Raw genomic sequence first — 24,576 nt, 5'->3', positions numbered from 1 at the left:
TCCCTTACTTGTCTACTTAGTCACTGTGCTCCCAAACTCGTCTCCTTAGCGACAGGGCTCCCTAACTCGTCTTCTTAGAGATGGGGCTCCCTAACTCCTCTCCTTAGTGTCTGTGCTTTCTAACTTCTCTCCCTAGTGACTGTGCTCCTTACCAGTTTACTTAGTGACTGTGCTCCTGACACTCCTCTTGTTCATGGCTGTGCTCCCTAACACCTCTCCTTAATGACTGTGCTACCCAACCCCTCTCCTTAGTGACTGTGCTTTCTAACTCCTCTCCTTAATGGCTGTGCTCCTTAATGCATCTCCTTAGTTACTGTGTTCACAACACTCATTCTCGTTAGTGACTGTGTTCCGTAACACTGCTCCTTAGTAGCTGTTCTCCCTAACTCCAATCCTTAGTGACTGTGCTCCCTAACTTGTCTCCTTGGTGACTGTGCTCCCTAACTCCTCTCCTTAGTGACTGTTCTTTCTAACTCCTCTCCTTACTGACTGTTCTTTCTAGCTCCTCTCCTTAGTTATTCTGCCCCTGACACTCCACCTGATTCTGGACGCTAATGTCCCTCTATCAGCAACCTCATCAGCACTGCTTTCGACCAATTTGCACCTTTGATACAGCTCAAGCTCTCCACCAAGGAACACGCTACCAACTGGTTCACCACAAGATCCTCCACTCCAAGCATCTATTTCACTCTATTGAATGAAAATGGCGCAATCCAGAAACCTCTTTGAAAATCATGCTGCCTTCCTCTACTTTAGAACCTGCAACAAACAGAGTAGAAATGACAATAAAGTGTCCTTACTGCTTAGGGTATGTACTGCCCCAATCACATATGAAGAACTCTAAAATGATTCCTTGGTGCTGAGGGACAGAAGTCTACTGAGACTTGAAGGAAAGTGCCACTGCTGAAGATCAATTACTTTTCCCAATATCCTTTCATCTCTATATTTTCACTGTATTTTACTTATTTGCAGGGACGTCGCTGAAGATGGAGGACTTGGGAAACTGGAGCATGGTCACGGGATTCATCCTTCTAGGATTCTCTGTCCCTTCAGAGATGAAGGATGCCCTGTTTGCTGCTTTCCTGCTGGTTTACTTAATGACCCTCCTGGGGAACCTGCTCATCACTGCACTGATTATAATCAGCACCAATCTACACACCCCAATGTACTTCTTTCTGCTCAGCTTCTGTCACAGTCCCCAGAATGCTGGAGGGCCTTCTTGTAGAATGCAACTTCATCCCATTCAAGGAAAGCTTTGCACAGGTCTTTGGTTTTGTTCTTCTGGGTACCACAGAACTTTGTCTCCTAGCGGCCATGTGCTATGATCGCTACGTCGCCCTCTGCCTCCCTCTGAATTACAGCATTATAATGAGCAGGAGGTTTTGCATTGTGCTGCTGGCCCTTTCCTGGATGGCTGGTTTCCTGTACTCCCTTATTCTAACTCTGCAGCTGGCTCGATTACCGTTCTGTGGTGACAACGAGATTGACAATTTTGTTTGTGAAATCCCAAACCTACTGAAGCTGGCCTGTGCTCACCCTTTGGCCAACCAGATTGTTATCTTTGCATTGGCGGGGAGTGTTGCACTGATCACCTTCCTGGTCATTGTCACGTCCTATGTCCACATTATCAGAGTCATCCTAAAGATCCCATCCACGGAGGGCAGGAGGAAGGTCTTCTCCACCTGCTCTGCACATCTCGTGGTGCTTACCATGTTTTATGAGACTGGGGCAGCGTCAAATTTCAAACCTTCCAGCATCTCACTAGGACATGAGAAACCAGCTTCACTCTTTTATACTGTCTTTGCACCAATGCTAAACCCAATCATTTATAGTCTTAGGAACGAAGAAGTCAAAAAGGCGGCGAGGAAGGTGATGCATCGCGGGCAACGAGCCCTATAGACCTCAGTAATGATATTTGTTCTGTTTACACCTCAGCAGCTTAATTCTATCTGAGATTTACAATCATCCCTGTCTACAAAGAGCAATACACCAGGTCACATTGTACTCGTCCCTTATCCTGTGTAGATATCCTTAAGTGGCCTGGTTTTCTTCATGCAAGTTTGCATGTGTCTTCCTTCACACTCATCTATCTCCTCCCACTCTTGACTCTTTATCGATGCATACCCTTACATGGCATGGCATATCACAACCTCTATATGTCACAGATACTCATCTGGTGCTCTTTCCTCTTGTGCCAATGTTTAATATACAGTCCTTCTCATGTATGTGGCATTAGATGATCAGTTGTGTGGTTGTGCAGTCCTGTGTCCCTCGCCAGAGCCACCAGTTTATACAGGGCTCTTTCTTTCCCCAAAGATCCACAGTCACTGGTTCTGTCCATCATCTTCCAACAATTCCTGGAACATTCCCTGACAGGACTCTCAGGTGAATCTGTAGGTCATTGACCTTGAGGTTTGCTGTGGCTCCTCAGAGGTGCCACAAGCATTAACACTTAACCTGACGATGAGCATGAGCTGTGCTTATGGACTGGCAATAAATCCCCTTGTCAGCACAGGCCTCTCCTTCTTCACAGCTTCTATTATCCTATTACTTCCAATGCTTCACCCATTTTGGTCAGCACCCTGTCACTGCATCCTTCATCTGCATTTCTGGTGACTTGCCACGACCTCCAACCGAGCTTCACTGCTTGGCTTCCATCTCTGCTCTGAAGCATTACCTTGTTAACCTATCATTGCTCCTGAGACGCACCCTTCAAGAAACTTCCATTAATTTCTGTCTCTAGATAACAACATCTCAACCTCTTTAATGCCTCCCAGTGATGTCATCCGATGACCATCCAATTTGGTCCGCCCTGTGACTGTGGGAATCTGATTTCAAGGGGGTGGAAGGTGCCTTTGGGGTCTACATTACTCTTTAGTCCTATTGTCTCTTCGATCCACTGTACTAAGGGACTCACCTCGATAACTCCTGCGCTGCTCCCTGCACATGCCTTTCCATTCCAATGCACCATGTTGATTCCCGTCCTTGTCTTTCACCATGAGTATTCTGGCTCACTCATTTACTCAGTGTGCCTACACCCTACATTTAAGTGTGCACTGGCAAGGTGGAAGGTGCCGTGCCATGCATACACTGGTTACTGTATGACTATATTGTGCCCTGGAAAAATACTGACTTACTGTTCTGATGGATTGGTGAAGAATCAGTAAAAACAAACAGCCAGACAGTAACAAAACAACAACAGTACAAGAGTTTGACACAAGTGAGTACCCTCCTGCCTCCACGCACCGTTCACTTATACCCAAAGGAACACATGCATTTCAAAGTAGGAACAGTACAAATAACAAATGCAGAGTTGGCAGTACAAATCAGCAGTTTATGGGAGAAACAGAGGAGATTAGAGGTGAGCCTTTAAGAGGGTACACAAGATGTGAGATGTGGAAGAAGATCAGATGGTAACAGGAAGATAATTCTAGTGGAATGGAGCAAGAAGAGAAAAGGAGCGAAAGAGTGAAGAAGCTCAGGGGGGTTTGGAAACAGCAAGATGACAGGTAGACTGGGAGAGAAGAGCATGAGAGAGGGAATATAAGGAAACTAGGCATGCAAGATGGGGAGGGGAACAAGACCATGGAGACATTTGAAGACGATGGAAAGAAAGTGTAACAGAAGACACGATTAAAATGGTAAAATAGAAGCCGATAGAAGTGAGGAGATGACGACAAAGGAAGAGAGACCAAAGAAAAGGCAAACAGATGTATAGATGGAGCAACGGGAGGGCAGAACAATATTCAATATGGGAAAAATTAGGGCAGAGATAAAAAGTTTAGAGGTGTGAAAGGACAGAAAAGCGTGAGTGCAGCAAAGGATAAATATGAAGATAATGACAATTGCACCTAATAAGAGCGATATGAGAGGAGAAAGAAAGAGAAGAGTCACAGAGAATCTGAGATTTCGAGCAAAGGAAGAAAGGGAGAGATGAAAGAGTGAGAAAAGGAGGAGGGGAAAAAGAGTAGGAACAGGAAAGAGGGAAGAAAAGAACTTCCGTTTTAGAGGCGTTAAGGTGAAAAAATTGGGAACGCATCCGGGATTGGATGGGGGAAAGACAGGGGAGACTCTTAAGGGTATTGGAGAACTCAGAAAAAGAATAGAAGATTTGGGAATCATCAGCATAAAAGTGACAGGAAAGACTGAAGGACGAAATAAGCGAGGAGAGAGGGATGGTGTACAGTGAAACTAAGAGTAGGCCAAGATAAAAAAAGATAAAAGTGCAAGAGGAGGAGAGAGCTGGTCAATCAAGAATACAGAGTTGGAACAATGAGAAAGATAACATTTAAACCAAGTGAGAGGAGAGAAAAAATGCCCAAAGAAGAGAGAGGAATGTAAGGTAGGGAGATCCACAGTGTCAAAAGCCACTGAAAGATCAAGTAAAATCAAAATAAAAGAGAGCTTGTGCACGTGCAGAACGAAGAAAGTCAGAAACATGTAGAAGGGCAGTTTCTGTAGAGCTTGCCGGCGTATAGCCAGATTGGAGTTGGGGGGGAGGGGAGTAAATATGCAGATAGGAATAGGTGTTGGAAAGTCTTTGATGCCAGCTGCGTTCTCGCTTGTAAGGCAGTCTTATCAGGAAGCACAGCATGAAGTGATGCATTTAGTGGAGTTGAATATACTCCTCAAAGGTTCACACATGGTCCGAGGCAGGCGAGAATGCTTACAGTATGAGGGCTTCCATCTGCTAAAGCCCTTTTCCTAAAAAAGCGGTAGCCTAAAACTTGCTTACATATGCCAAAAGGGAACCATCTCTGAAGCAAGAGATGTGGAGCCAAGCATAGCTACACACTAGACGAAGAGTCTACATTGCAAGGACATGCGCAGTAAGGCCTAAAGCCTCACTGGAAAGAAACAGTAGTTTAAACAAGTACGTTTGCAGTTTGCAGTACCTAATCAATATTACAATGTAGCAGTGTGCTAGGGGAGGACATAAAATGTTCAATTCCAGACTTTCTCCCACTATTCCCTCCTATGAGACCCTCACTCCAATCTCATTACATAACTCTTTAGGGGAACAAACATCACATCCAGGCATATCATTACATATTTTTTCAGTAGGATGACCGCAAAGTACTTGGGCAGTCTGAGAGACTTCAGAGCCCGGGACGCATGATCGATAATAGAGACACTTACAAGCCATCGTCAGACAGGACTAAGTTAGAGTTATTGCTAGCGCTATGAGTACGATCTGACCAGTACACGCACCAAGAGCAGCCAGTAGACCCTCAATCCAAGACCCACATGTCCAGGAAGCTTCTGCACTGGTGTGAAGGAGGCTTATAGTGTGGCAAATGTTGGTGACAAATCCAGTGATATTACTTGTGCGACCGGGTACGAATATAAAGCCATTCGGTTCTGAAGCAGCACGGTTCTGATGGCTACTTCTCTGGATCATAGAGTCAAGGAAGACGCCATGGCTTTTGCAATATCTTCTACTAATCATGACCATTGGGGCAGATGGTCTCTGTTTTTCTTGAATCCAAGGGCTGGTGGGAGATATGCTGGAGTAGCAACACAACTTCACAGGCAGTGCTTCTTCTGGGGCGTGACTGATCTGGAAAGGCGGGAGTATGATGCACTGCGGCCGGGATATATCCCCTATAACAACTCCCTCCCCAATTAATGGGCAGCCAGGGATAGGTTTTGTCCCCACAAATGTAATAGGTAGCAGTATATGTGTGTACCCGAAAAGGGAAAACCAAAAATGATGGTTCAATGCAGATGTGACATTATTGATCATTACACTGGAATTGGTGGACAAGTAATAATGACATTCACCTGTTTCTATAGACAGAGGACCTGAGTTGATGTAGCATGCACGGCCAGTTGCCGGAGAGGAACGGTGCAGTGTTGCTGGCTTGGTGCATACTTGGCCTGCAGTGGGGAAGTTCAAATGGCCGGTAAAACCCAAATGGGAAGGAACATCGCTACAGGATCCTGGGCTTTAGGACTGGGTGACCAACTTAAGATGCAGACAGACAATCCACCACAGGTAGGGAATCAGTGCAATAGTGAACTTGGAGGATAAATCATAAGAGCCGATAAGCACAGACTCAGCAATCAGTGAGATTAAAAATAAAGGCATGCTGCCACGAGAGGTGCAGGAATGTGTTTTCATTGTGAACCCAGGGATGTGCAGAAGGACCATTGTTGTTATGGTTGGTTGCACAAAAAGCAGCAGACACAGCAAAATGATAATGTATCAGTATTCTGACAATAACGATGATAGCAGAAAGATAGACAAACATAGTGTACACTAGGGGCCGAAACCCGAGTGCCCAGGCCGAAAATGTAAGGTCGTTGCACCAGCGCAAACGTTTGTGGCTAGAACTTCTGTTCAGTTCATAAGGGTAGGTTATGTTCAGGGCATAAGTGTTATAGGCTTGCCAGGCCAGACATTTCAGTTCAAAGTTGTATATACTATGTGAAGTTGCAGCAAGGTAAATATCACTGTTCAAAAGTTCCAACAGAAATCAGGTACTCAGGAAAATAATTCCTTAGTCTATAGTTCGTAATTGGAAAGTCCAGCTAAATGCTCCCACTACAAATATACAATGTACCAGTTCCATGTGCATATGAGGGTCATTAATACAAAGAGAATGACCGGCGGGTGGTAACAGCAGGGACTATAACTTGCAGGCATTGGTGAGTCAACAAAGGCAGCTTCCAATCTTCACCAGTGTACCCCCCCCTCAGGGGGATGCTTTGTCATTGAGTCGACAAATCCAGGGGCGAGTGACCAGGCCAGTTGCAACTTTGGTTGTAGCTACTGGTACTCAGGATCTGTTCCGCGTGACCACAAAGTATACATTTAAGATGCTGTGCTGTGAGGTCCAGAGGAGTCAGGCACTGGTGATGGTATCCCAGGAGTGATGCCTGAACAGGAGTTGTTCCCTCCAGCATTTAGACTGACTGACAAAGGACCCTTAGCAATAGCTCCCGCAGAGACCTCATCATGTGGAAGAGGTCCAGAAGCTGTGGGTCCTGGTTCAGTACCTGAACATACTGGGTGATCGAGGGCTGCAGCATAGTCCTCTGATACAGGCTATTGCATTCCAGCAGCACTGGAAGCGTCTGACATCGGCAAATTACAGTCGGTATCACTGGTGGAGGAGTCAGTAGTTGTGGTGGAACTGGAGCCAACCATAGGAAGATCAGTCGAAGCAGAGGTGATGTTGTCGGCTGAGGTGGCAATCTTGTGACAGTGTGCTGCATGAGTCCAGGCTGGGGTCCCAGCACATTTAACAGTGTTGTGCGTAATTAGGAGAGCCTGGAATGGGCTTCCAACCATTATCTCATATGTATAACTCTCTTGGTTTCTCAATGTTCGCCTTGTAATGTTTCTTAACTACGCCCTGTTCACTATTTTGCCAGGCATCTCTTTGAGTCTCTTTGGGGTGCTCTTTCACACCCTGCGTTCCCAATTGGTCTCTCTCTTCGGTATCACTTGGGCGAGTAAGATGGCTCTGCAGTTCTTCCTAACCACAGCCCCTGGCATCTCCGTGTGCCTTCCTGGCCCCCTCTGCATCTCTATGCACTTAGTCCATGTTGGTTCTGGTCCTCGGCAACACCAATAAGCTTCTGCGGCTTTCCCTGGGCTCTCTTGGTCTTCCTTTGACTTTCAGCAGCTCCACCATGCTGATTTCTCACTGTGCGTCGAGTCTCACATGGACCACTCGGCTGGCTTGGTTTCTGCCACCGGACACCGGGTTCCCCAACAACTAGGTATGTGGTGGCTCTTCTCCACCTTCTCGGTCCTCGCCTTCATGCTCCAGGAGTTTGGGGCCACAGCGCATCTTCTCTACGTTGCTCTGCTCCCCAGCGTGAAGCTGCTCCAGGACAGGACTGACCTCGAGGAGAATCCTATATCAGTTTTTATGTTGGATTGTCTTTCTAGCTTTCAATTGCTTGTATGTTCGTATATGTTTTGCGTAGGGCTCTTCATTGCCCTGCTCTTCCTCATGGCAGTACTTTTGGAGTCATCCATATTCACTCTTCCCAAACTCTTCCTCATCACAGTATTATCTGCCTGAAATACATAAGAAAAAGGAGACAGAAAGAATGGGGGTGTGTGACCCCCATTTGTACGGTTGAGTGAAATATGTCTGGCATCATAATGGTGTGGATACCGCATTCTCCCTTAACAGTCCTCACTTCTCCCATAGAGGAGGTCACCACCAATTGGATCCTCCCATGGAGCCACCCCCAGGGGGGGGACTGTTGGGTCGCGGCCTCCCCTTCCTGGCCACATGGGAAGGTTTCACCTCAAAGGGAAAATTGACAGCATAGAGGGATTCCCAACATACCCTTCCTCTAAAGCCAAAGGACCCCCCCCCATCGTTTTTGGCTCTGGTGAACAGGGGTTCATCCCATGCACTTCCCCTAAAAGAAAAGGATCCCCCATCAGTTTTTATCCTAGTAGAATATATCTTAGAGGGTCCTCCCCTAGCGGTCTTATTCCAGTCCCAGACAGGAAGGGCTTCAGAAAGACCCTCATCTTCCCAAGTAGCAAAACGGTAGTACTTATTAAATCCCTGAAGGCCTTCGGTTAATTAACAATTGGCAAAACCAAGGTAAGTCCTTTCCTGCAAGAGTTTCATCAGGTAAGACCAGTACTATGGCTGAGTTGATAGTTGCTGTTCTTTCCAGGATGTTTAAGGTTATGGGGGTCCGAGGAAATACCTCCTGATCACAATTAACAGATAATTTTTATAGGTCTTACAGGGACGTCATTTCACTAAAATGCCAGGGGTAGCGGAAGTGACATAACACAACCTTTGACCCCCTGGTGACATCACAGGAAGTGATGTCATTTGATCCCACCCCAAAGTGATATCGCGGGATGCGATGGAACGCGACCTTTCACCCTTTGACAAAACAGGAAGTGCTATCGCGTAGCATTGTACACTACAACAAATATGGATATCACTATAATGTGATGTACACTTCATACAAGAATGGATCGCCATATGTTTAGTTAAGATCAGTGTGCATAGGCCCATATAACCAAATTACTGTGAATGCAAGCACCATGACCAAATGATAATGATGTGTTGTTATATAGCACTTGCGCTTAAGCGCTTTATATAGAAAAAATATACACCCAATATCACCCAACCTGTGGTGGTACTCATTTATCGACCTCAGAAGGATGAAAGGCTGAGTTGAGGCGTTTAAGTACAGACTAAACCAGTGACTCGCCCCCTGAAGTGTGCCTGAAATAAACCTTTAATGAGTCTATCAATTATTTTATAGAATTCCAGAAAGACACATTATTTGGTATTCCTAATCTTTCTTATTTAGGGTCAGTGCTGAAAGTGTTAGACATGTGTCACTCCTTTTCTTCTTTTTTTAAGGGGCTTAAACAAGAAAGGCAGCCACTCCAAAACTAAAGAGCCACATGGTGCTGGCCACAGGCCATGAGCTTGCATTAAAAAAAAAAAAATAAAAAAAAAAGGTTTTTAAAAAAATATTCTTTTTTTTTCTAGAGGTCGCAGGGGTGACCCCAGAGGTCGCAAGGGAGACCTCAGAGGTCGCAGTTGCGACCTCTGGCGACCCCTAAATGACGTCCCTGAGGTCTTACATATCTGGCTTCATCTGCTCTTAATACATCAGCACAGACAGCAGTTTGTTGACTATCAACGCAGACACCCTGTTAATAAAGTAATTATTGACACTTACAGGTTCCATTTCCTTGTAATGATCGTCTGCCTCTCATTCTTCCATATCTAACCATCAAATCTTCGTTGGTTCCTCCTGCGGTTGATTTCTTGAGCAGGTTTTGGCCATATAATTATAATTGGTTATTTATAATGCGCTTCATACCGAAGAGGTTTATAAGCGTGCACCCGGGATTCAAATCTGTGTTTCTCTGTGTCGTATTGCTTCCAAGACGAGTGTGTTGCCACTGAGCTATACTACCCGTGCATCACAGGTAAAAACATATGGGACTCTGGAAGGAATCCTTTTCTTTCATCTATCTTAGGGGTTTCCTTCAGAGGTACAGGAGGTTTTCTTTCCTCTTTTCTTTCTATTTCCATGGTTTTTGAAATAACGGGTTTGATTCCTCGATCACGCGTGGGCTTATTATCTGTAACCCGGATTATTCTATGGTTTCCCTCTTCTTTACGGAATCCATCTCCCCTTTACATGACTCTTATTTGTCTAGCAGCTTCTAAATTATTTTAGTCAGTTTTAATAGCTGTTTTCGGAGTGGGCTTGATCAACAGCAATACTGGACAATGTAGGTATAGCAAAGGCCATTTGCAAGTTTTTCTAGAGAGAGGGCTTCTAAGATCCCTTCTAAAGTTTTTTCCCAAGCCATTGGGGAGATGGCATCTTGATACGAGCTCCTACGTGGGGTTTCATTGGCATTGAGTCCTGTATCTGCTGCCGATAGAAGTTATCAGTGTGACTCACTTGTTCGAAGGGCCCCTGTTTATCTCATGGAATGCTGTAGTTCCCAGGGGGTTTAAAGCTTGGTAGGTACCTGAAGTCCTACTCTGAATAAGGGTGCTAAATAGCAAGCTTCAATTTCCTCACCCCAATGCTGAAAGAGGGGTCACACAAAGGCACAAATGCATTTCAATGGAAGGGGAGGTCCAGATAGGGCAGGCAACCATACTGAAACAATGTTACAAGCAGGGAAGAAAGTCCCACTATAAGGTATTTGATACCAGCTGCATTCTCACATGTAAGATGTTGTTATTAGAAGGAACGTGTGAATGATACAGGTAGTGGCACTGAATATACTTCTCAGAGGTACACACACGGTCTGAGGCAGGTGAGCATGTTTACAGTATGATGACTTCTGTCAGCTAAAGACGCTTTTCCTAAGAAAGCGGGAACCTAAAACACACTCGCATATGCCAAAAGAGAAAGTGCATAGGGAGGCGAGCATATATAGATATAGAATATATAGATATTCGCGACAAGCCTTCATCTCAAGGACAAGTTTAGTTTAGTTTATTTATTTGTTGAACGCACCTAAACCTGAGGTACCTGGGCGCTTGCATTTGAACAAAGGTTACAGACACAGAGAACAAAATAAAAATATACGCAGATTACTGGTGTTACATATCCAGTCAGCAGACAAGTGGTAGCAAACAGTCAAAACAGAAAGCAAAAGTGAGCGTGCGTCTGGTTACAATGCCAGGCTTCATCTCGGTATACAAGATATCGAGTAACCAGAAGTCAACAAAAATGCTGCAGAAGGTCGGGCATGGTGGCGTACGTCCAAGCTAGTGTTTCTAGGCAAAGAGACATTGTTTTACTCTCTTTCTGAAGGCCCAGAAGGAAGGTTCGGCTCTAGGTTTATTAGGGAGGGAGTTCCACAGCTTGGCAGCTAACACAAGGAAGCTGGTCCACCCGCTTTTTGGAGTTTGTACTGAGGAATGAGGAGGCAGTGTGGATAGTTAGTTCTAGTGGTCTAGCAGATTGTTTCCTGGAGAATTTGTCAACCAGGTATTTAGGTGCTGTGTTAAGCAAACATTTGTGGGTGATTACCAGTGTTCGAAGTGAGATTCTGTTGCGCACAGGGAGCCAGTGTGTGTCTCGTCTGATTGCAGATATATGTCTGGATCGAGGGATACTTAAGGCTGATCTAAGTGCATTATTCTGAAGCACTTGTAATTTGTTAAGGTTACGTACATTGGAGCCTAGATACAGAGTGTTGCAATAGTCGAGCTTAAAGAGGATCAGAGCTCTTTCTAAGGAGATGCAGCACTGAGTAGAGCGATAGGGTTTGCAGGCATTAATCAGCTTGGTGGTGTAGGCCGCAGCTGAGGAAGTGGCATTGACTTGCCTAATAAGAGATTGGGTGGAGTCCAGATAGATACCGAGGGGTTTGACCTGACTATAGACCTTGATGATGTTTCCATCTATGTTAAAGGATTTGTAGAGTGAGTCTAGCTTTAGAACTCGAGGTTGAGAGCCTATGATAAGTAGCACTGACTTATCATCGTTTAGGCAGAGGCCATGTGCAGCCATCCAGGCCTGTATCTGCAGGTAGATTTTTGAGTCTTTGTCATAGTAACCTTTGAGAGTGATGAGGACTTGGGTGTCATCTAAATAGTTTGTGTAGGTGACACCCATTCCGTCAAGGTGGTCAAAGAGAAGCTTTGTAAATATATTGTAAAGGGTTGGTGAGACGCACCAGCCCAGTGGTACTCTGCAAGAAATTGGTACGGGATCGGCGGATGCTGAGGGTGCAAAAACCCTAATTGTTCTGTTTGCAAGAAAGGATTCAATCCATGTGGCGGCATTCTGTGAGAAGTGGGCTGCTGTGGTTAGATGTTTGGAAAGGATTTGGTGATCCACAAGATCAAAAGCTGATGAAAGGTCCAACAGCAGGAGGTTGGCCACATTTCCTTTGTCTTTTGATTCATCCATTGGAATTTTAAGATCAAGGAGGGCTGTTTCCGTTCTATGTCTAGGTCTGAAACCCCGATTTTTTGTATTTGTAAATCTGCTGCTCTATCAATGATTTTCAGGAGGAACGGCACTGAGGTGATGGGTCTATAATTAGATGGAATGTTTGGGTCTAAGTTGGGTTTTTTGAGGAGTGTCATGACCCATGCCTCCTTGAGATTGTTTGGTACCATGCACGTTTCAAAGGAAGCTTTAATCAGGGTTGTAATGAATGGTGTAAGATCCTTGGCTCCTTATTTGATAGCTGTGGCTGGGCAGAAGTCCCCCGGCATATGCATGGTTTCATGGAGGATCTGGTGGTAGATCTTTTTCTTCTGTGGGGCCTCCCTCTAGAACTGCCTCCCTGCCACCTTGAAACTTGAGGAGAACCATCTATGGTTCCGGAAGCTCCTCAAGACCTTCCTCTTCGCCTCTGCCTTTGCCCCTCTTCTCCCCTGCTGATCTGCTTTCTCTCTCATCAATGCTGCACCTGGCTACCCTCTGCCCATCGGGCCCAGGTACCTGCTCCCCCTGCCCCCTGGCCACCCCTTGCACTGGGGCCTGTATCTGTACCCATACAGCCCCCCCACTCTTTGTCTGCACTGATCAGATACTCACTATCTGACTAACCTTGCACTTGGCCCTCACAGGCTGCACTACATTTATTTATTTACTTATTATTTATATTGTCCTCTCTTATGCTCTGCACTTTCCAATTTCTCCTTCCTCCCATGCACTTTCCCCCTTTTCCCTTCCCCATGCACTTGCACGTTCTCAATGTCACTGGGCCTAGTAAGATCGTTGTGTTTGTTTCTCTCCCCTGTTCCCCTCCATTTGCCTGGTCGCGCTCTGAAACACCTGTGTATGAATGCGATATAAATAAAATATCATATCATATCATATCAAATTAGTTATGATGTCTTCTACTTCTTTAATTGTGACTGGTGAAGATTGGAATGGGTGACACAATGTTGGCTGTGTGTTTTGATGCTGTTGAAATTGGTTTTGATAGTGAGACTGCTTTTTCACCTAGATTTTTGATTGAAAGGGAGATATTTTGTACAGAAGGGCTTTTGGGATATTTGTGCACGAAAGGGAGTCTTTGGTGCACGATTCAGTGGGTGGAACAGTGGTTTCCAATTCCCTTAGGTAGTGATTTGGAGTTTTTAATTCTAGCGTTATAAATCTGTCGTTTAGTACTTAGTGTAGCTGCTTTATAGGTGTTTGCAGAAATTAAGAACTTTTCTTTGTTTACAACAGTAGGTGATCTTTACAGAGCATTTCAGAGATTCTTTTAGAGCAGGTCTGAGTTGAACCAGGCGTTGCCTATCTACAGATAGGACACTGTTGGTTTATTATTTTTAAGATTTTTGGTGGGCTATTGGTCTAGCTTTTCTTAGCTTGAGTGGGCCATTTTGTTTAGAGCTTGGTGCAGTGTGTGATTGTACAAATCCACTAGTGAGGATGGGTCTTTGGTGAGAGAGGTGATAGGCTGAAGTAATGGCCTTAGGTTGTCAGCCGTGATGTTACAATTGTTTCCGGACAAGATCTGTGGCGCCAAGGTAGTGCAAAGGGAAGGGCACGGAGTGCCGTGAATGGTCAAGGAGATGCAATGGTGATCCGACCAAACGCAGTGGGAGTTAGCCAGGATCGTGGTTGTGCAGTTTAGATCTGCCAACCAGTCCAAGGTTCTTCCTTTGTTGTGTGTAGGGCCACTTATGCGGTGCTCGAGGCCAAGCTGAGATATGGCATACGCTACAGCTATTGCATTGGCATCCGTTGCATCATAGAGCCCCAAGTTAAAGTCGCCTAACTGTAAAATTTGGGAATTGGGTTTGGTGTTGCAAGAGAGAAGGAAGATGATGTCTTCCGCAAAGGAAGATGAAGGACCAGGCTGACGGTAAATGAGGTGAATCAGCAAGGTACGAGATGCTGTTAGGGGGATATTGACTGAGATGAGTTCCGCCAATGGGGAGGAATCATTTGTGAGTTCTCTAAGGCCAAGATGGGTTTTGGCTATGAAGGCCACTCCTCCACCTCTGCCGGTGTCTCTGTCTGCTCTGATAATAGTGTAGTTCTTAGGGACGGCTATGGATAGTGCAGGTCCTGCCGCTCGGTGTAACCATGTTACCATTATAGACAGGAAGTCAAGTTGGTTATCTGAGATAAAGTCTGAAACATGTAGGGCATGGGCTGCGAGAGACCTTGCATTAATGAGGGCTCCATCAATACGGGGGGCGTCAGGGGTGGGTTCACTCATTTCATTGGGACTGATTAGGATTGAGAAAAGGCTTGGAGACTAGGCTGCTGGCAAGTTTGTGTTTAGTAGGAGGTCGGCAGGGTCGGTTGAGCATCTTAGTAGTGCAGCAGATCACAATCCTAGTCCGGGGTTCCTTATGCTAAGTGGGCAGGTCTAGGTAGGTGTAGGTGGGGAGGCATAAAGGTATATCCATTGAGCAGAAGGGATGGAGCAGTAGGTGGTGTGTAGTCATCAGTGGTAGTGTTAGGACAAAACCACAGTGGGTTCGGCTTGAGTAGTGGCAGGAATCTGGTAGGAGCTATGGCGTTGAAGAGTGGAAGGAGGGTAGCCATGGTGCGAGTTACTTTATGCAAGGTGGCCATGGCAAGGTTCAGTTAAGAAGCATGCCATAAATTCACAGTGAATGAGTCTGTCAGTACTAAATCTTAGGAAGTGAGCAGTAAAATCATGCGCTAAAGAAAGTTAATGGCGCCCTCTAAATAGCAATTTCAAGCATAGTGCTTACAAGCAGGCTCAGCCAGACAGCAGGTCAGCAGTAGGCAGATGAACACATACAATGTGGACAAGTCCCAGCAGATTGAAGTAGACACTTTACAAGTCGAGTGCTTACAAACAAGGTCAGCTAGACAGCAAATGAGCAGTAGGCAAGTGAGCTCCTACAAGGAGACAGTTCCTGACACATTGAGGTGAGTGCTATTTTAAGCAGAACGCTTACAGTGGTATACAAACAGACACAACAGATACGATTGGAAAAACCTTTATTTTTATCAAAAAAGGGGTTGGAATCATGACCATCTTGCCCTACATTTAGGATCGGAGCATGCTCGACCATCAAAAAATAAAACAAACCGTCCTAGTGGAGTCTGTCAAAACAAGATGGCCTATGCCAACAAAACCTAATTCCAGCCCTTAGGGCCTCATCACGAGTTTGGCGGTAACCTTTAAATGCGGATGTAACGATATAACCGCTGCATTTAAGGGTCCGCCAAATCATGGGTTTGGCGGATTTTCCCCCAGCTCTGAGCTCGGGGCAAATCTGCTGTGATCTTGCTGATTTTTGGCGATATTAATGCCGGCGGTAATACCGCTGGCAGTAATAGCACCAACCTTTCCCCATTGGATCCAACGGGGAATGGGAAATCCCTGAATGGGCCCAATGGGGAGTGGGCACTTACCGTTCTGCAAAACCTCTGATCCGGCACTAATAGCGGCGGGGGGGTTGGCGGTAGGGCTAATAGCCCCGGCGGTGTACCGCCAGAGTTAGCGCCCAACTCGTGATGAGGCCTAATGCAACAAAATGTGGGTGGGAAAAAATGTATGTGCAAAAGGAATAATGTGCAAAATTATAAAGAATCAATGGGCTGAGTCAGCCCTTCTCCCCACATTGGACAGCATGGGGAAAGGCACCCCTCGTAAACAGGATGACACACTCTGGCTCTGATTCTTCAAAATGAAAGGTAGTTCATAACGGCGATTGGGTCTCTCTTTCCAGATTCAATATATAGTTCAGCAAAAGGTTCACACCAGTCTCCATCAATCGGGCTCGGACCATTTCAAAACACAAAGTTCAGGCCGGTCTCCCTCAATCAGACTCGGACTATTTTCAAAACCAACGTTCATTTAGGTCTCCCTCAGTCAGGCTCAGACTTCATGTAGGTCCCCCTCTGTCAGACTCAGAGCCCTTAAAAACTAAAAGTTCAACAACACTTGCCGGGACTCCCTTGCCCAAGCTTTTTAAATTTCCGGTCTCCTTCAGTCGGGCTCAGACCGCTTTTCGGGTGTCGAAGACTTTTGAGTGTGTGTGGCTCCTTTACAGACCACTAAGATTTCAATGTTTAACTTTTCCTCTCCCCTTCTCTCGGGGTTAACTTTGTTCATTTTCACTTTTACAGTTCATTCCTTTCTATCGCCTCAAACAATGCACCTATCACTGATACTTTTGATTGGGCTACTGCTTTTCACCGGACCACTCCACTAATCAGTATCGCTGATTCCACAACTGTCTTTATATTAAAGTTAATTTGCAGGTCTGCCTTTGCTCGTGTCTCATCCACACTCATGCAGCCTTCACTTGCGGTATATTGTTGCTTACTTCAATCTTTCTGAACACACACCGGTCTCTCAGGTCTCTTGCCAACTCACCAGCTGTGTGCGTCTTGCATCTTATTTCTGCAATTTTCCTCGACTCAAAGTTAACACCACAGGCTTGGCTTTGCCTCTGCAACTCTGCTGTTCACTTAGGAGGGTCACTGGCGTCCTTGAAGCACAATTCAGTTTCTTTGTTTTCTCCAGGGGTCTCCCTCAATCAGGCTTGGAACCCCCCCCTTAAAGTTTGCATATGGGTATCCCTCAGGCGGGCTCAGACTCATTTAAAAGTTCACAGATGGGTCTCCCTGAGTTGGGCTCAGACCCCTTCGAATGGTCACAAATGGGTCTCTCTCAGCCGGGCTCAGACCCCTCTTAAAGTTCACAAAATAAATGTCCTTGGACTTCCAGTCCCAGAATCCTTCATTCTGATTTTGCTCCCACTTCGCTAGCTCCACCTTTTGGCACTATGGCGGTTTTGGGAGCTGCAGGAGTATATGGGGATTCTTGTGGAGATCAGGGTCTTACCACCTGCCCCTCAAAGGCTTGGGCTTGCCTGTTTTGCCCAGGCGAGGAGCTCTGGTGTGGGCACCCCCAGTTAACCCCAGCTGCCACTGGATTAGCTCCCTGGATGTGCAGTTCCCTTTCCACACGGCAGCCTCCACTGTACTCACAGGCCCAGCAATCAGGGAGTCTTTCTTCCTCCAGGCCTTCCAGGGTCTCTGCAGCTTGAGCTTTCTCCCTCTGGCTTCCGTGCACCATCCAGCATCTCCAGATCGCTCAGAGTGTGCCTGTATGTTCCACCTTTTATACTTCCTGGCAGAGTCAACCAGAATCAGGTGTGAATGGTTGTAGAGGGAGGCCTGACCTTGCATGTCCTTGTTAAGGGGAGAGTCTGGTGTTAAAAGTAAATAGTCTGTCCTCTGTGTCTGAGGCCCATATTCTCATCAAGGTGTTAAGTACCGAAAAGGACGTTAAGACCTATTCTGAACGTGGCGCATTCTTACGAAGTCGGAAGGAATGCGCCACTTTTGGAATACATGTGGCGGTTGCTAGGATGGGTTGGAAACCAACCTAGCAACCGCCACATGGCTTTTTGGAAGGCTATTCTTGTGGCACTCCGCCAGTTTAATATGTGAGCTAAACTAGCGCACATATATGGTACCATTTTGGTGGCGTTAAACTGGAGGAGTGCCACAAGAAGCCTTGTTTGGTGTAAATGAAAGTGTTCATGTACACCCGTGTGTTGTATATGAACACTTTCATGTACACCAAAGCAAGCAGCTTCAACATTGCTGCAACGTTGAAGCTGCTTGTTTTGGTGTAAATTAAAGTGTTCATTTACACCGCACGGGTGTATATGAACACTTTCATTTACACCAAAGCGAGGAGATTGAACGTTGCATCCTACAACGTTGAAGCTGCTTGCTTTAAATGAAAGTGTTCATATACACCACACGGGTGTATATGAACACTTTCCTATACACCAAAGTAAGCACTTTCAACATCCTGCAATGTTGAAGCTGCTCACTTTAGTGTATAGGAACGGTGTTCTCGGCAGCATTTTAGTAAAATAACGGATATGTCGTTATTTTACAAAAATGCTGCTGAGATTGTATTGCGCCTGTTACAACTTAAGAATACTAGTGGAGCCTGGGCGTCCTCTTTTGGCGCAGTAAATCGTGCTGTTTAGCACCTTCACTGCGCCAAGTTCAGAAAATGGGCCTGAGTGTGTTTTTTCTCAGTGATCTTCTTCTTCTCCACCCCTCTCTTATTCATCTCAGTGTTTGTATAAAAAAGGGGGGATGTTCGGATGTTGTAGTATTTTCTGGTAATTACGGGAAAATTGGGTAGGGTATTGTTGGATTGGGGAAGGTGGATGTAGGGTTGCGAGTACAGGGGCTCTGGTTTCCCATGAGGCTATCCCCTTCTTTCCTTTAAGAAAATTACTGGGGTAGAATGGGACTTGGTTTAACATATCCAACGTATACTGAGCAGGTATCAGAAATGAAGGGAATACTGCATCTCTCCTGAGGGCTTTCCTCCCGCAGTCCGCAAGGACCCCTTGTCCAGGTGATCTTCCCACACTAGTCCACCCTAAGGGTCTGGTTTCAAAGCCGATGGATGTGCCCTAGTTCTGAACAAAAGATCCTCTGAGACTATCCATGAGAGAACACCCTTTGGTTTCTTAAACTACCCAATATTATCATGCAGCAGTGTGCTAGGGGAGTGTATAATATTTGACATTCCAGACATTCCCCCACAGTTGTGTTTGAGCTTGACCGTTAGCACGCCAGTTTCAGGAAACCTGAAGTGATGGATTTTGTTGCTACTGAGCAACAGTTAATTACATGGCTAGCTCAGGTGCAAATTGAGTTTGCGACCAGCTGCAATTAACATGCCTCCACGTGTTGCATAGTTAAAACTCTTCAGAGCAAGGTAGGGGGTGGCTAGAGAGGTCCCAAAGTCATTTTCCGAGCTCCTCAATCCTGAACCCAATCTCTGCCCTGAGGTTCTGGGTGTGCGATCGTGGCCAAGCTGCAGCATATGGTCTCCTGATAACTGAACACCTTCATGGTGATTCCAATTAATGGGAGATTTGCACACAGAGTTAATGTTACCTCTTCTAGTGAATCCCACAGAATGCCCATAGGACCAATCTAGAGTAATCTTCAGGTGTTGACCCGGTTGATTAGGTTACTGAGTTTGGATGAGACCAACCCATCAAAAGTACCTGAGGTTCAATACTCTCTTTAAAACAATGCTCACCTTCTGCGTCCAAAGATTAGTAACTGAAATCCATTGGTTTGAAGAATCTCACATGGGTACAGATAATGCTGACAGTCTGATTGTTGCAGAATCTTACATCGATACATGCTGACAGTCTGATTGTCACAGAATCTCACATTGATACTGATAATGCTGACAGTCTCTTTGTCACAGAATCTCACACTGATACTGATAATGCTGACAGTCTGATTGTCGCTGAATCTCACATCGATACCGATAATGCTGACAGTGTGATTTTCGCAGAATCTCACATCAATACTGATAATGCTGACAGTCTGATTGTCGCACAATCTCACATCGATACTGATTATGCTGACAGTCTGATTGTCACAGAATCTCACATTGTCACTTATAATGCTGGCAGTCTGATTGTTTCAGAATCCCACATCGATACTGATAATGCTCGCAGTCTGATTGTCGCAGAATCTCACATCGATACTTATAATGCTCACACAGTCTGATTGTCACAGAATCTCACATCTATACTGATAATTCTGACAGTCTGATTGTGGCAGAATCTCACATTGATACTGACAATGCTGACATTCTGATTGTCGCAGATTCTGACATCGATACTGACAATGCCCACACAGTCTGATTGTCAGAGAATATCACATCTATACTGTTATTGCTGACAGTCTGATTGTGGCAGAATCTCATATCGATACTGACAATGCTGACATTCTGATTGTCGCAGAATCTCACATTGATACTGTCCTTGGCTAAAAGCAGGCGTTAAGGTGGAAATCAGGCGTTAAGGGTTAACGGCGCCGACGGCGCCGTTAAACCCTTAACGCCTGGGTTGGAATGAGGGCCATTATGTATCTAAGTGTTGAATTTTAATTCTGTTGTGAGAGAGCAGAGATTGGTGTGAGTTTGGAGGAGAGAATTTTATTGGGTAAATGTGTATTATATTTTGAATTGGTGCAAAGACGTACAGTGAATTGAATTTTTTGATTGTTTTGTGCAAGACGACCTCAGGCGATTGGTTTTGTCAATTGTCGATTATTGGTGTTTTGTTCACTGTGATAATTCGTTTTGATGAATACGCTAATGTGACATTGATATTGTCAAAAATATGTTCCCCAGTTTAACACATCTGTAGGGAGCTCCGGACATATGAGGATACGATCTTGAAGTATAATTTAGAATGGTCCGAAGGGAAAATGTTTACATCATGGCCAGCAGAAGGCACACGTGACAAGAATATCTTTGAGCACATGTACATGCACTTGTTATTGACTTACAAAAGCTAAAAGGTTATATATTAGAGCTCTGGAGTCTCTACAATGAGGTGGAAGGGGAGTCAGGAGAAGGGACGAGCCAAAGGGAAAAATACCCATTGTAGCCTCCGCCCCTCCATTATCCAGAGACAGCACAAGCACGATACAGGCTGTGACTCTTGCTCAGTCGTTAGCCCCACACCTAGATCATGAGAACACAAAGTCGGCACTGGCTTCAGTGCCTGCACAGCAGATATTTCCGCCCCTAGCTGGAACATATCCAGTTAAACCTGCCACATGATGCACAAATCACTGATATAAGCCCGAGTAGAGCCAGGATAATCGACATCATGGGAAGTCATTGAGGACACTAAAAACAGAGATCCTCTCATAACAAAGCTAGAAAACAAAGTGCATAGGGGCTTAGGGACTGCAATTCATAAGACAGAGGAGGAGCTACAGAGGGCAACAAAGATAAGGGAGCAAGTACTTAATACTAACACATGGACAGCAGTTAAAGATGTACAGAGCAGTGATTGAGGATGTGAAAATAGAAACAGAGGATGGCATACATTCAGACGGGAGAAGTGAGGGAAGCTTGGTACACCAAGGACAGAACAGACTGACTTTCAATTATGATTCAGCAGCAAGAGAAAGCGATGAGGATCAGGAGGATGACGAGGAAGACTGGGAAACAGAGGCAGAACAAGGAGAGAGAACTCCATGGGGAACGGCTTAGGCCCCGCCCGCACCCATAGCAGTAGCAAGAGGGAAGAGGCGAGCTAGAATAAACAACAAGGGGAAGAAAGAGACCCAATTTCCATTAATACAGAAGGGGATAGGGAGATCACAGTACATGCCCATGCCATATATGGACAAGAACAATTTGACAAAGATGCTTTCCACACTTACAGTGGGAGTAGGCAAGTGGATATACACACTTGATAAGCAAACAGCCAGAGTTACACTAGCAGTAGGGGACATGGAAAGCTCACTCACCAGCATATATGGGGAACAGACGATCACCATTTGGGAAAAAGCAGGCACCCTGGAGTTAGATGAGAGAATGACGCACATGATGGGGCTCTGTTTAACAACTGCAGAGCCCATGTATGGGATGCTTTGAGGTGGGCCTACCCAGACAAACCTGACATAGGATCGATCAGCTTGCACGCACAATGCAAGCTGATGAAGATTCTGCATTATACATTCATGCGATTCAGGAGATGTGGAGGGAAGAGAAAGTAGAAGCATGGGACAAAACCATACCAATGTTCTATTATGTATTGCTCAGGGCTCTTGCACTAGAAGTACAATCACAGTTAGACCAAATAGTGGGCATTGAAGCTAAAACATAGGGAGAAATGCAAGCACACATAGTACATTATTGTAAGTGCAAGCACGAGAGAGAAAAGGAAGAGCAAGCACCCATGCAATACCCAACCCCAAATATCAAACAGGACACCAAACAGCAGGCACCATCCCAAGCAGTTACACCATCCTGGGAGCAGAATGCACTGCCACGAGGGACAGTACTGTCACTATGCAGGAACAAGTGTCATGGGTGACAACACATTCCCGTTCCCGGGGACAAACATGTATTCACATTTATGACAGCCCACAGCAAGCCCGGACATGTCCAGCCATATCTATCACCCTGGACCCAGAAAAGGAACCTAAAGTGAGAGTGAAAATAGGTGATAGAATGTTTACCATCATGGTGGATACAGGAGCTGCAATGTTCTGCATAAAGGAGGGAAGGCTCCCTTTTACCAAAAGATACATGGACACACACGGTTTCTCTGGGGCTAAAACCTAGGTCCCTTTACAGAAGACTTATCCCTCAACATAGGGACACAAGAGATGCTAGCACCCTTACTGTACAGCATTGAGATACCAGTAAACTTACTAGATAGGGATTTACTCCGAAAGCTAAACATGACAATTTCATTCACAAATAATGGAATAGTATGTTCCACACCAGGCATGCCTTACACTAGAGTAGCTGCTGTAGTTGAAGCACTGTACAGCACCAATTCAAGCACTACCCTTGCATGAACACATGTTCATTAATGCAGTGACCGTCCCAATTGGATGGCGCTAGGAGTTTGAAATGTGATATTTCGTTTGCCAGCAGAATTCCAATTTAGACCAGCAGTTCCTCAAGAAAGAGCACCAAGTATAAAGTTTATTTCACACATCGATGCAGTGATTGTTAGGCAGAAACCTGTGCAGTTACCTCTGGGACCACTGCAAAAGATTTAAGACTACAGGTGGTTGGCAGTAAACCCAATTGGTAGCAGTCTGTACCACCCAGATTTACCTGTTAGCTGTGGCTGAGCAGTCAGACTTCTCGCAAGAAGAGTTAGGCAGTATACAGAGTATTCACAATAGGTCAAAAGAACACAGTAGAACAAGCAAACACTGACCAGAGCTTGGTGTAAAAGAGATATAATTATTTATTTAAAAACACATCTAGTTAAACACACTGGCACTAATATCAAGCAGTTCAAAAACACGGTCACTAAAAGGTATACACTCCCTTCAACGATTAGTTAGGCAAGTCTTAACTAAAGCAGCACTTATTTTCAGACAGTGGTGAGCGCTTAACGAAGATGGCACTCTAATCAATCGGTTTAAAAGGGAGAGAAAGGCAGAGCAAAGATAGAAACAGATCCCAACACTTTCGGAAGAACACAGTAGGAGAAGAAGGCAGGTTAAAACCGTAATTCAAAGTTAACAAGGCCGGACCCACTTTAAGAGGCTCCGGTCGAAATGTGTCCAAGGTCACATGGTTCAAAGTGCCCATAAATCTCGCAATACGTTCAGAAAGAGTTGGACCAAAGAGAAAGGGACCAGTTAGATGGTCAAGGCGGCCAGCCCAGTCCAGAAGGTTAAGGGATTATTGTTACCTTGTAGCAATCTTTAGAAAGGGAGGCCTGGCGGACACAGTACCTTAAAATGGTGAGAACGCGCCAGCAGGGGCAGTTGTTCCTGGCAGCGGGTGCAAGTCGGTGCTTCATCCGGAGGAAGAGAGGATCTCGTCGGGAGCAAAGCAGGAGTCCGTTGCACTGCCAGGGAAGAAACCAGCTGCAGAGTTCTCAATTAAAAGGAACAGTCCTTTTATTCACGGTCCACTGGTAAGTAGCTATCCGGTTGCCGGGGTGCCGGGGTGCTTGGCACGGGCAATTCGACCACAAGATGAGGGCTCGAACTTTGGTTTGGAGTTACAGATTCGAACACAAATGTCATTTTAAAACCGAGTTCTGGCAGAAAATACCAAACCGGTGAATTAATATTAAATAAATAAACTGGCGGTATGTTAGAAGCTATGTTAAAAAGTATTAGCCTCGAACAATGGGAAAATCCCATAGAGATATATTTGCGGTTGAATATAAAAAGTAGTATCCACTGCCACCAGCCAAATCTCAACGCGGGGGGATGGGACGGTGCCCCCTCGAACAACAGACCCAGGGGCAATCGAATTGCCCCTACCAGTAAGTCCACAATATGATGGTTTGTACTGGTTCTGTTAGTAATTTGGGACTAGTAAAGCCAATGGTGACTTTACATGCCCTGTGAGACAGTAGCCAGTCCCAGGTTATGGAGTCTATGGTGGGGGGTCGCTATGACACCCCGGTGTTACTGCACGGAGGGTGCTGTGTAACACACATAAAAAAACATATGAGACCCTATGGAGTAAAAGACCCCATAGCCCATGAAACACATTAACATTCAAAGGAACACCATAAATCACGTCCAAGAGTGGGAGAAAAAGAGTCTCACTCTTGGCGGGAGGAAAAA

At 45.4% G+C, this 24,576-nt stretch overlaps 1 protein-coding gene across 1 annotated transcript; it reads left to right on the top strand.

Annotated features, from left to right (window-relative positions):
- The first annotated feature begins 1,314 nt into the window (after positions 1–1,314).
- On the top strand, positions 1,315–20,010 carry LOC138567668 (olfactory receptor 1G1-like). Its single transcript, XM_069646138.1, has 2 exons — positions 1,315–1,869; positions 19,618–20,010. Exons 1-2 carry the CDS (start codon positions 1,315–1,317, stop codon positions 20,008–20,010), a joined length of 948 nt encoding a protein of 315 aa, XP_069502239.1.
- Positions 20,011–24,576: the final 4,566 nt, after the last annotated feature.

This window comes from Ambystoma mexicanum, chromosome 2p, assembly GCF_040938575.1.
Source record: "Ambystoma mexicanum isolate Mex_15411 chromosome 2p, UKY_AmexF1_1, whole genome shotgun sequence".
NCBI lineage: Eukaryota > Metazoa > Chordata > Amphibia > Caudata > Ambystomatidae > Ambystoma > Ambystoma mexicanum.
This window is presented reverse-complemented; position numbering and strand designations above follow the sequence as displayed.

Coding starts and splice junctions, on each gene's coding strand:
- LOC138567668 (XM_069646138.1), top strand. CDS start 1,315: ATGTGCTATGATCGCTACGTCGCCCTCTGCCTCCCTCTGAATTACAGC. Junction 1,870..19,617: donor TCAAAAAGGCGGCGAGGAAG/GTGATGCATCGC, acceptor TGATTGTTGCAG/AATCTTACATCGATACATGC.